Raw genomic sequence first — 12,421 nt, forward strand, 5'->3', positions numbered from 1 at the left:
TGGGAAGTGTGTGTGGTGTGTTGCCCAAGAGATTTACTGTATTTATTTTCATGGAGGTTTAATCCTTTTCCTACTGAGTATAAATGTCCCATTAAATACAATACTTATTTTAATCTTTTGTTTGTTTGGTTTGGTTTTGTTTTTTGTTATAAGAAGGGAAATAAAAGCTCAGGTGAAAGGGGGAGGAGAAGTAGAAGGGAGCAGGCATGAAGATTGCAGGGATTTTATTCTGAGAGTCAGAAAAGTGCTTTGCAGTTATTTCAGTGCTGAAATTGTGAATCTGAAATGGGGAACAGGGTGAGAATAACACTTTGTATTGACAAATGTAGATTGATTTTTGTTTGTCTGACATCTTTTGTCCTCTGTGTATTCATGTGCCTTCCCCTGTGTCATCTTCAAATGTTATGCAAGTTATGCATAATTTTTGAATGTCTTGAGTGTTTGAAAGGGCAATTTTCTTCTGAGTTTGGAGGGGCAGTTATGAAAGATTAATGGGATAAGATGTCTGACTGTCCCTGTTTTGCACTGCCTCATGCACCCTGGCTTTAGGGTGAGGTTGCCAATGATGATTACAGAATAATTGCAGAGGAGCATGCCAAAAATCTTTGACCCAAAGCCTACATAAACCAAGAGCCCATGAGGCTTCTTCCAGGAAAGGTTATTGTTTTACTTCTTGGGATAGTGATTGGTTTTTGTGACAGTATATTGTAAAAAATGTAGGGAGTTCAAATTTCTGGTTTATGGTCTTCTGCCTGTATTATGTCAGCAAGTAAGAACTTCAAGATTATTTAATTTTGAGTAGATGAAGAAATTTCTTGCTCTGATTTTTTTTTTTTTAATTTTTACCAGTAGCTGGTTTTGCTTAATTGCAAATGGAGAAGGCACATCATGAGCAAACTGTTTTGGATTTTGGAGGTTATTTTTTTAACCTTTTCTTTATTAAACATCTGTGAAAATATTTACAGTTATAAATTACATAGTATATGTTTTTGTAGCCTGCTTATCAGAATTAATGTTTGTTAACTTATTTTGGACCCTCAGTAAAATGGAAATTGAATGTATCTGTTATATGTATATACTTTGCTTAAAAAATAAATGTAAGTAAATTCTTTTACAGGCACTTTAAGTTATACTTAACTGCAACTGCTGAACACTTTTCAGAAAAATTTCAAGCATTAATTGTGGATGGTGAAGGCAAGGAAAAGGAGCATCGTGTTCAATGGCAGGACTTTTTCACTGGGCATGTCGTTGGTTAGTATGAAGTAGACTGTGGGTCAATGCTGAGAAACCACAGCTTTGATTGAGTCTCTTGGGCAGACACCAAACGGTGCATTTCCCTCATTTGCATCAGATATGGGGAGGATGAAGAAATAAATGTAATTCTTATCCCCTTGGGTTTTCTGGTTTTGTTTTTGTGGTGTGTTTGGGGCATTTTTTAGGTTCGGTGGGTGGTAGGGTTTGTTGCATCAAGCTCCGAAGATAGGACTCCTGTGTTTAGTTTGGCAGAACACAAAGGTATAATTTACTTAAGCAGTGGCTTGCAAATTATTATTTTTTTAAATGCTGATGGTGGCTTTAATTCCAGCTGGAATGTAGGACTTGAATGTTCCTTGCCGCAGAACACAAAGCTGAGGTAGAGGTGATGCACAAACTGTTCAATTAAAAGACTTAAAGATAGTTCTTTGTAGATTACTTTTATGTAAAGAAAGATGCCATGCACAACTTTCATGCAGTACTAATGATTCTACTAAGTTGTTTTGATTTCTTTGTTGCCTTTGTGATGTGGTGAGACTTTTCCACTGGAATGCAGGCTGACGCCATGAAACTGCTGTCTGATTGTAGTTAGATGCATGCTGCTTTTGCTGGCAAAAATACTGTGTCCCCCCATTACTAATCCCCATAGCCATCTCAACACTTCCTGCAAAATTTTCTGTCAAATCTGAGTCTCATTGACTGTGTCTGTTGGGAAGCTAAGACTTGGGGAAAGTGCTGATTAATTTATTTTTTTCTTTAAATTGAACAGTACAGAGACTGAGGAAGGTAATTTGTCATGAAGCTTAGAATCCCCTAACAGTGTCTGTGCAGGAGCACATGCAGACAGCTGAATTAATTTAATTCTTCCATGTTTATGTTAAAGGAGAGCATAATTCCAAGGTTGTGGCACATATTGGGGATGAAGATTTTACAGTGCGAATCAACACTGATGGAGAAGAATACAATATTGAGGTATGCTTTGCTGTGGAAAACTGTATCCAGACAATCACCTTCTTTTTCTCTGGGAGTTCCTCTTCCTTGTTAGTTGTGTTAACACTTCTGTAGCTCAAACTGGTTTTGGTGGTAGTGTTTGTTTTGGGGTGAGGAGGGAGAGAAATGAACCAATTTGGCTTGCATGTGTTGACTTTGATTAGTGAGTGACATTCTCTGACAGGTGCATGTTTTAGATACATCAGGAAGAAGGTATATTTTAAACAGGAAGGGGTTTCAGAAACAGAAATGGGTAACTTTCAAATTGGTGGTGATCATGGCCTGTAACAAACTGTGGCAGTCTAAACAGAGTCATTGTCTGTGAAGCTTTTTAAAATTGGCTTTGTTACATCTTGGAAGTTTTCCCATTCTTAGAGCTTCATTGAAAATCTGGTTATTTTATCTGAAAATATGGTTATTTCTCCCTATTCCCTTATTTTTCACCATTTTCACTGCTTGTGTTATTTTGAACTCTTGGTTAAAAAAAAACATATTCAACAAACATATAATTAGAGACTGTCATAATGAGATGTTGAGTGCAGTATATTCCCAGACACAAGCAGTATTAGAATGGCTGAATAACAGTAATTATGGCTGAGTGTTATACAGATATTGTAATTGTCTCCAAACCCACAGTTATGCAGAATTATGGGTAAGCCTGAGAAATCTAGTCTTGTGAAAGTATAAAAATATGGTCAAGATGCCCAGATCACTGTACTGTGTTTTACATTGAGAGCATACAGTAGCTGTTTGCTTGTGATTTAAAGCATTTTGGTGTCTGTGGTCGAGAGCAGTTGTGGGTGTGCCTTGTCTCTCCATGCAGCCATCCATCCCCCTGTTCCTGTCTGTGCCTTGCCTGCAGCTGAGGGCAAGCAATGATGTGCAGCCTCTGGCTTGCCTGTGCTGCCTTGCAGGTGGTGTCCCCAGGTCAGCTTTGGCCACTAGCAGCCCTGGATGAGATGATTCCCATGTGCAGTTGCAGAGGGAGCATGCCTGAGTCTGTTCCCCAAGGGCAGCATGGACAAAGCTGCTCTGCCATTTCCTGCTTTTGTTTTCAAGGTAGCTGTGTATGGTTTGGAAAGGTTGTAAGTGTAAATCACTGTTGCCCTCACACCTTGCTTTAGCGTGTGAAACTCTCAGTTCTGTGCTGCAGATGTGTGGCTCAGCAGCCACATCAGCATGTGGCACAGCCTTCACATTTTCAGGGCCTTTTTGCTGTGAAGTGAAAGCACAGTGTGGTTAGTAATGTGTTAGAAAGCACAGTGTGGCTGAAGTTGACAGAGCCCTGCCTAAGGGCCAGAGGAGACCCTGAGCCAGGTGCACTGTGTTGTAGATGCAGACAGTCTGTGCTGCTTGGCTTTGGCCTAAGAACTGACCCAGTGCATCAGTGCGTGTCATATTTGGTGGTGTTGCTTTAGCTTTAACATTCAGATAATGATAGGACTTGTCAGTAAAGTTAAAAGGTGGTTTGTATGCACCTGCTATGGAAATTGGTGTCTTTCCTTGAGATTTCATGGTGGTCTTTGGTTTTGGAGAAATTTTCATGCTTGTGAGTGACTTGGTGTTATAGTTTGGGTTTGCTAATTGTTGATATATTTACCTTTGGTTGTGAAATAGAATTAGGAGTAAAAGCAAAGCAGGCTTAAAACTTTAATGAAGTTTTTCTTTATCCCCTGTAATAACATAATAATAATAATAATAATAAATTCAGAGCAGATCTTCAGACCACTCCCTTCTTCTTCTTCATATCTTAACAACATACGGAGACACTTCAGTCAATTCCTTGCTTAAATAATCTTTTTCAGTTCACTTTAGGGAGAGGAGTTTCTTCTTGTTTAGCTATAAGGATCTTTTTTAAGAGAGGAAATAACCAGTTCTCTCCTGACTTCACTTTTTTCATGAATAACAGCTGCCCGGGATCTGCCATCATGAAATTCCTCCCATTTCACAGCCTTCCCAGAGCTGTGCTTGTGGGCCATGGTAAAAGTTATGGGGTGTTACTTTTAAGGATGAGCTACTCAAAGGCAAAAGTTTTCTTTAGCTCTTTTCTTTCTGTTCGTACTTCATTCCCAGAAACGGACATCCCCCTTTTTCCTTCAGGGCAAAGGATCTTGAAAACACTTTACACCTTACAAAGCCCTGGGGGCGCTCCCGAACCGGGCCCGGCTGCCTCCCCCCAGCCCGTGAGGGCGGCCGGGCGGGCTCGGCCACCCCAGGGCTGCTCCGAGCCGGGGCAGGGCAGGGCAGGGCCCTGCTGAGCTATGGCCACACCGGGAAAAGGGCCAGGATCTCAGCAATGGGCTTTGATTCTTTTTGGTTATCGGGGCTCCTGGTTGGAAACGGGGCCCGGCAGCCTCCCGAGCCCAGCCCTGCCTGGCCCCACATGAGAGGGACCCGGGCCAGGTCAGCGTTACCTTGTGAAAGGATGGAAATGCAAGAGAGCTTTCCCGGGGTTAACTTGCTTCAAATGTGATTCACGGAGAGAACCGACTTTTCCAATTGGTTTCTCAGGCAGTCAACAACTAAACCAGCCTCCAATTGCTCCCATCAATTCACAGAGGAAGTTCTCATGGAGAAAAACTACCTAGTTTTTCCACTCCCCTCAAGTGCTTTCAAGGTAAAACCAACACGCGTGGATAGTTATTGAGCATTGAAGAGCCCACATTCTGCTGTTGGCTTAAAGGCTCTCTGTTACCTGCCTCTTCCTGTGCTCCTGGTCAGTGCATTTGTTAGCAGTTAGGGATATCCTCCTGTCTCCATGCTGTTACAGAGGGGAGCAGAGGAACCTGAGAAGCCTCTTCAGCTTGCTCACATTCTGAGGAGAAGAGAAATTCTGTCCTATGGCCTTATCAGGTAGTTGCCACTGCTTTGTTAAGATGCTCTCAGACTTCTGGATTCCCATGTAGCATAAGAGAGTTGGCTTCTGTTGGCTTTCTTGGGGATGTAATTTTATCAGTAGACTTGTTGCTGTGGATGAAGTGCATTTGTGTGTGTAGACAGAAAGCTGTGGAGATACAGTGGTACATACATGAAGTTTTTTACTTTACCTAGACTTTGGGTTCACTGTGTTCTTAACTTCTTGTGCTGTCAGCCGCTGTGGAGATTTGTAGATGATGTGGAGGATGAAAGACTGCTGGTCTACAGATCTGAAGATATCAAAGATTTCTCAAGGTTGCAGTCCCCCAAAGTATGTGGTTATTTAAAGCTGAATGAAGATGAGCTGTTGCCAAAAGGACTGGAAGACAGGAAACAGAATGAAGGTGAGTGTCCATAGCTCGGGAGTTCAGCATCTTGGAATCAATTTAGCTCTTTCAGTTCACTGTGGGGATAGAGGAGGGAAGCAGCACCCCTCATGCCTCTTAAAACAACTTTGTACTTCTGTGCACTGTGCAGCAGGATCTGTTTGGCTTCTGTGGTCACTCAAGGAATCCACCTTGAGCTATGATGGATTGATTGAGCTATGGGATTTTGACAGTTTTTGGTCCCTCTGTCCTTTGCTGTGTCAGCAGAAGTTGGGGTAATGACTAGGAACCAGGAGGAGGAGAAGTGTTAAGGCTGTGGTTATGGCCATAAAAGCTCTATAGGTAAATCTGATGAATAACGCAATTTCACTGCTATGCATTCTTTTCCTTACACTGGTTTTGTAAAACAAAGCCCCTCAGGGTCCCTAGTTCTGTTTACTTCTAATGCTGTAGTTATTATTGTTGTTTGTTTGTCTTGCTATACGTATTAGTAAAAAACTGTTATTCCTATCCCCAGACCTCTGCCTGAAAGCCCCTTTAATTTTCTAAATTATAATAATTTGGAGGGAGGGGATTCGAATTCTCTATTCCAAAGGGAGGCTCTGCCCTCCCTAGCAGATACCTGTCTTTCAAACATTACAAGTTTGAGGACTGTTAGGTAGACAAAATTTAAGAATAGCTATTAAAAAAAAAAGTCCCATACTAAACATCACCATTCTCTTCTCCTCCCAGGAGCCTACCCACACTCACATTCAGGTCTTAAATAAGGACAATAGACTCAGCAGTGGTGGTACTATTGAGTGTTTACTTGAAATATTTACTTTAGAAAGCACCCATCGAAAGAAAAGAGCCATTCCAGAGAACTCCAAAAACACGTGCAAGATGTTGGTAGTGGCAGACCATCGTTTCTTCAAGTACATGGGCCGTGGGGAAGAGAGCACCACTATAAACTATTTGGTAAGTAAATGTGCCCTGTTAAAATATGCTAGAATAGATGCAGGAAAACACACTGATGCAGTAGTTAAAACAACATACAGCTTATACAACTTTCGTACACACAGCTTTTACCTAGGAAAGTGCTAAATCATGCTTTAAAAATACAGTGAAGCTAAGTTCAGTCGTCTTCAAATTTCACTTAAAAGCAAATTCCTTCCTTTCATATACTTTTGTTGGCTGTGCCATTTTCTGCCCAGGAACTTCTCTTTTGTTAGAGCTCTAGAGTCTCCTGGATTTTGAAATCCACTGGAAATGATCTGAGCATCTTTAAAGTTCTAGCATGTTTAATGAGAGGTTAAAGCAACTCATATAGATCTTCTTTTCCAAATTCTTTCAGGATTCTCTGTCCAGAGCAATAAATTAGAAGCAGGCCCAGTAAACAACTTGTTTGGTTGTACATTGGTGTTGTGGATTAACACCAGCAGGCAATTCAGCCTCAGGCAGCCACTTGTTCTCTCCTCCCAGATGGAGTGGGGAGAGAATCAGAAGGGTAAAGGTGAGATAACGTGTAGGTTGAGATAGAAACAATTTAATAGAAAAAGCTATTCACAGCAGCAAAGCAAAACAAGGGAATTAATTCACTGCTTCCCATCAGCAGGCAGGTGTTCAGCCATCCTCAGGGAAACAGGGCTCCATCTTTTGCAATAACTACTGAGTGACCCAACTGAAACACTGGGGTTGTCTTTCTGGCAGCTTTTTGTGAACTAGGACAAGGCCTACCCGCAGCCTTTCAGCGCAAAGGGAGAGAATGGGGGTTTGGGGACTGGAGACAAAACAAATGAAAACAGATTTGGAAGCCTGTTGTTTGTCAAAAGTCTCTTTCTGAGCTTTACTCTTTGAAATACTAATCACTCTGTTCCACTTTCACTGGCTTTTTGACCTTTCTGTCCCCAGAAATTCTCCAGGAGAGGGGGCTTCATTTGGTATGTTTGCAGAGGTGCTTTTACAGATGCTGAGGCTGACCCTTTTGTGTTTCCTAGGTAGATGGGTACTGTCAACAACACGGTGATTGGCATAAAAGCATATGTTTTATGCTAAAGCAGTGGTTCTGAATGTCACTTCTCCTCAGCGAGTTTGGTGGTTTATATTTAGTAGAAGGTGCTTTTTTAAGAGAACAGCTTGAAAAGGGAGGCATTCATTGTGAGCACTGACAAGAGACTTTCTGAAACCTTGTGTTTGAACCATAATGAGTTAAATAATAGGTTTTTGGCTGAATGAGGGAAGCAAGCCTGGAGGGTCAGTTAAACTAATTAAGCACAATGCTAAAACAAATCAGTAAAAACAGCTCCCTCCTCTGCCCTTCCCCTTAAAGAAATCTGGAAAATTAGTGTTTGAACAAAGTGTTCCCCAAAATGTCTTGTTCTTAATATTATTGCTCTTCCACTATACAAACAAAAGTGATAAATGGAAAAGTTTGTGCTTCTTTTTTATGATGGAAAATTTTCCAGTATATTGGATAATACTGATCCAAAACCAACAGTTCTTGGATCCAGGGAGTTTATCTTGTTACCTTACACGAGGTTCAGTTTTAATTCAAGTAACTGTTTCTAGATAAGTGTGTTTCAGTTCCTCTGAATGTCTTTTGCTCCTTGAAAGCTCACCTGGGTAACTTGTTTTTCTCTTCCACACAGATTGAATTGATAGACAGAGTAGATGACATCTACCGAAACACTTCCTGGGACGATGGAACCTTCAATGGGTACGGCATACAGATAGAGCAGGTATTCACTGAACTCTACAGAGGGCTCCCAAGTTAAAGGAACATGGTTTAGACAGCAGTGTTTCTGATTATTTTGTCTGGGTTAGAGCTTTATAATGAAAAATCCTTTTTATCCTAAAAAATCCTAAAATAATAAAATCCTACATTATTAACTCTAGCCAAGAGCACTCTGAAGTAGCAACTTGCCAGGGTTAATGATCTGACACGATGCCCAGTTTCAGTTTCTTGCAGTGTTTCAGATGTGAATTTTCAGGGAGAACCTTTCCCTATTTATTCCTAATTCAAAAGTGCTTTTTTTGCCTGAATGAGCAAATTTTGTTTCATTCAGACATACTCGTGCATGTATTTCATATTTCTGTCACTAGTGCTTGCCTTACAAAGCTTGAGTGGGCCTCAAACACAGGTGAAAACACACTATCTTGCCTGAAGAGCTTGAATGATGCCCTTAGACATCGTGCTAGTGTAGAGGCCTGTGTATGGACACAGGGAGTGTAGTGCCTTCAATTTTGTGATGGTGTCTCAAAGTTAGTGCACAGAAATCTGGATAACAGCATTACAAACAGGAGGACTCCCATCAGCTCAGCATACTGCAAGAGCTGTGACTGTGGGACATGGAGACTACTGGTACAAGACAGCTGCCCCTTTGCTGGGAAAAAATCTGCAGGCATAAAGAAGGAGCATTACTTGGGCAGAGAGGAGGTAGAGAATATGATTAACTAATTCTGAATTAGTGGGAAAGTAGCAATCTTCTAACATACATTTTGGTTAGCTAATCTGAAATGATTTGGGGTTATTTCTACTGGTTGTATTTGTTTTTGGGTTTTTCTAAAAGTAAAATGCATCTCAAAGCAGAATTTTACTGTAAAAACTTCTGATGTTATCCTGTAAAAGGGTTACTTACAATGTAGTTACTTATGATTTACTTGGTGTATTTAACTAGCAGAGACTGGAAAGTTAATATTAGAATCATGCTGAGTCTGAATTTTTTCTCCTTACAGATCTGCTGAGACATTTTAAATTACATTGAAACCTTTTTTGTAGCTGTAAAATTGACCAAAATTCCTTTTCACTATTGTTGCCCTTTTTGACATGTAGATTATCATCCACAATGAGCCAAATCCTGTAAAACCTGGAGAGAAGCATTATAATATGGCAAGAAGTTACCCAGATGATAAGAAAGATGCCTGGGATGTGAAAATGCTGCTAGAGGTAGGTTGTAACCCTTGAAAAACCATGCCCCTTAACAGAGAATTGCTGGTTTGTGTGGCTGCTGTTTAGTAACGAGTGAAAGTCCTCTGCTCCCTCTGCATGACACGTAGTTGTCACACAAAGTCAAACCAGCTGCTATGCCCTGTAGCCTGTGGTGAAGGGTTCCCTTGCATAATTACAGAGCAGACATCAATTAGTCTTATTAATGTGGTCTGAGTCAGAAAGGCAGTCCTGATATGTCTGGCCCTGAGAGTGGCTGCCTTTTGACCTTCATCAAGTTATTGTACTTGGCTTTTTCCTCTCTGTGAAAAGGGAAAAGGAATAGACTAGTTATGTTAATGAGTGTGTACAGTGTACTTGGGCATTGGTTTAATTTCCTGCAGCTCTGTAGGACAGCTAAACAGCTGCTGTTTTCTGACTTAACCAGATCCAGGAGGTACTTGTCTGGCACATTAAATAAATGTTATTCTCTATGTTTTATCTATTATCTAGACTTCTAACATGCACTGTAAGCTAACAGATAATTGACTTTTTTTTTTTAAGCAATTTAGCTTTGATATTGCAGAGAAAGCAGCTCATGTGTGCCTTGCTCATCTCTTCACGTATCAAGATTTTGACATGGGGACACTTGGACTAGCTTACGTTGGCTCTCCCAGACCTAACAGCCATGGTGGCATTTGTCCTAAAGGCAAGGCTTCTGGGTTTTTTTGTCTATCCCAGTTGTGGGTTGAAAGATAAGTTGTGGCTTGTTATTCATGTTTAATTTCTTTCTCTAACTTTCATGAAGTATGTTGTATTATTTGCATATTTGCATAGACTCTAGTATCTGTTTTTTTATATAAAAGGGATGGCCTTTTTTTTTTTTATTCTTTTTTTTTTTTCCTGGAGCTGAAAAAAGCAGGAAGGATAAAAGTCACTAAACAAAGTCACTAAGCTATCTGGTGTGAACAGGCTGTATAGAAAAAACCCTGTTCTGAGGGCTGCTTTGTGTGGACACATCCTGCAGTGGTTCTGAGATGGCAGATGCTGTTGTCTTGGAAGTTTCTGTTGGTTTTGCCTTTACTGAAATACATGAGCTGTTGGAGCTGTGCTGGAAAGATTTCTAGCTCCAAAAACTGGCAAGGGGCAGGGTCTCACTAGTGAGCCTGTGAGAACAATAAAGCTGTAAAGCTGTTCATTTCCCCAGACAAGTATCCCTCCCTTCCCAAAAGTACCCTGAAACACAAGAAAAATATTTATCAATTTTAATTTATTTCTCACTCTTTCAGCTTATTACAGTCAAATTGCGAAGAAGGATATCTATCTGAACAGTGGCTTGACCAGCACCAAGAACTATGGGAAGACCATCCTCACAAAGGCAGAGTATCCTCCTCATACTTTTGCTGGTGATGTGTGCCATGGGATTGTGACAAGCTTCTGTGCTCTCAGAAAAGAGCTGCTGGCTTTCCATTTGAGTGTGATCTCTGCGGACCAAGGATATAGATGATAAAACAAAAATCATCTTTTTTGTTGTAGCTGGGAAAGGGAGTTGGGACTGAGTGGAACTGAAAATTGAATTCACTGTGAAACAGGAACAGAAACAGCTAGTGTCTCATAGGAACTGTAGTTTCCTAGATATAAACAGGTTTTTGATGTCTGAAGATGAATTTAAATGTATTTTGTTTTAACAAAAAAATCCTCAAACAAACAACAAAACTCTTAACAAAACAAACCCTCAAACAGAACAAGCAGACAAAGTAGGAGGTTTAGTTTGTGCTTTTTAATGAAATTCCTCCATCTGATTTTTGTGTGTCCTGAGTAACTAGAGCAGAGAACAGTATAGTAGACAGGGCTTATTAATGCTAATACTAAGCTTAATGTAAATTGATGCTTCCTGGATTTTTTTCCATACTTTATGAGATAGTAAATGCACAAAGGCCTAAATATGAGCCTTGTCTCACTTGTGAAGACACTAGAGCAGTGCCTATGTCTGCCTCTGTTAAATCTTTGAAGTTGGGCATATTTCACTTTTGCTGACTTCTGCTGGCTTCTCAGCTGTGCTTTTCAGCTGTGCTTTTCTGTTGTGTGATTATAATAGGAATTTATAATTGATGTGTGGGCTAAAACTTGGCACAGAAACTGTCAAGAAGATAGGGAAAAAAGACAGTAAAGCTTTGTGTTAGAGGGATGTTGACAGAGAGCTCTAGCAATAGCTGTTGCCATGCTATTTGCATTTGTTCAATCTCCAGACTGGAGTTCTGCCTTAGATTACAAAGGAAGTTGAGTTTTCTGTCTTCCCAGTGGCAGACTTAGAGCCTGGTACAATGCTTCACATTGGTTTCACAGGGGAAGTGCTGCATGGTGTCTACTTTGGTTGAAGAAAAAATACAACAACCTTCTTAAAACTCTTCTCCAAATGAAACACCGTGAAGCACAGGAGGGATGCCCGGGCAGCTCTCCTGTCTCTGGTTCCCACATTAGCCATGCTTAGAGGCAGACCAGGACAGCTCATGGCAGCGTTTGGTCCTTCCCATGCCCACACAGCAGCTGCAGAGACAGTTCCTCTCCAGAAATGCCCGGTCTCCTTGTGGTTATCTTAATTTCTGTGTGAGTTTAATTTGTGGTTGTCACCTTGTGAGCTTGACACCATCTGCTGGGGAAGGTGCCGTGGGAGGTGCGCAGCAAGCAGAGCCGGTTTGGGATCCTCAGCACAGATACAAACGTGTCTTGCTAAATGATGTTGGAAATCCATCCCTGTTGGGCCACAATTGTAGGTGTCTTTCCTAGAAATCATGCAGTAGCAGAGTTTATTCAGCACTCCTAATGTCATTGTCCGTTCAGAAGAAATAATTCTAATGGCAAGATATGTTAAACAAGAGATTGACTAATCGTAGTAACGGGTGTTTGTTTGGATTGGGTTTTGTTTTAACCTTTTATGCCTTCCAGCTACATAGAAGCAAATTTTCATATTTAAGCATCTTCATTGCCTTGAAAACAAGTTTGAATTGGTATTCTAGGACAGCATTTTGCC

General features: G+C 40.8%; 1 protein-coding gene across 2 annotated transcripts in view; it reads left to right on the forward strand.

The window, feature by feature from the left end:
- The window catches only part of ADAM17 (ADAM metallopeptidase domain 17), a 36,332-nt gene that overhangs the window by 12,775 nt on the left and 11,136 nt on the right, over nt 1–12,421 (forward strand). For both annotated transcript variants that reach the window (XM_062489703.1, XM_062489704.1), the window contains exons 3-10: nt 1,118–1,251; nt 2,138–2,226; nt 5,336–5,504; nt 6,313–6,443; nt 8,114–8,203; nt 9,298–9,411; nt 9,955–10,099; nt 10,680–10,768. In XM_062489703.1, coding sequence (XP_062345687.1) covers nt 1,118–1,251; nt 2,138–2,226; nt 5,336–5,504; nt 6,313–6,443; nt 8,114–8,203; nt 9,298–9,411; nt 9,955–10,099; nt 10,680–10,768 — 961 coding nt within the window. The remainder of the gene's footprint in view (nt 1–1,117; nt 1,252–2,137; nt 2,227–5,335; nt 5,505–6,312; nt 6,444–8,113; nt 8,204–9,297; nt 9,412–9,954; nt 10,100–10,679; nt 10,769–12,421) is intronic.

Source organism: Cinclus cinclus, chromosome 3 (genome assembly GCF_963662255.1).
Source record: "Cinclus cinclus chromosome 3, bCinCin1.1, whole genome shotgun sequence".
Classification (NCBI taxonomy): domain Eukaryota; kingdom Metazoa; phylum Chordata; class Aves; order Passeriformes; family Cinclidae; genus Cinclus; species Cinclus cinclus.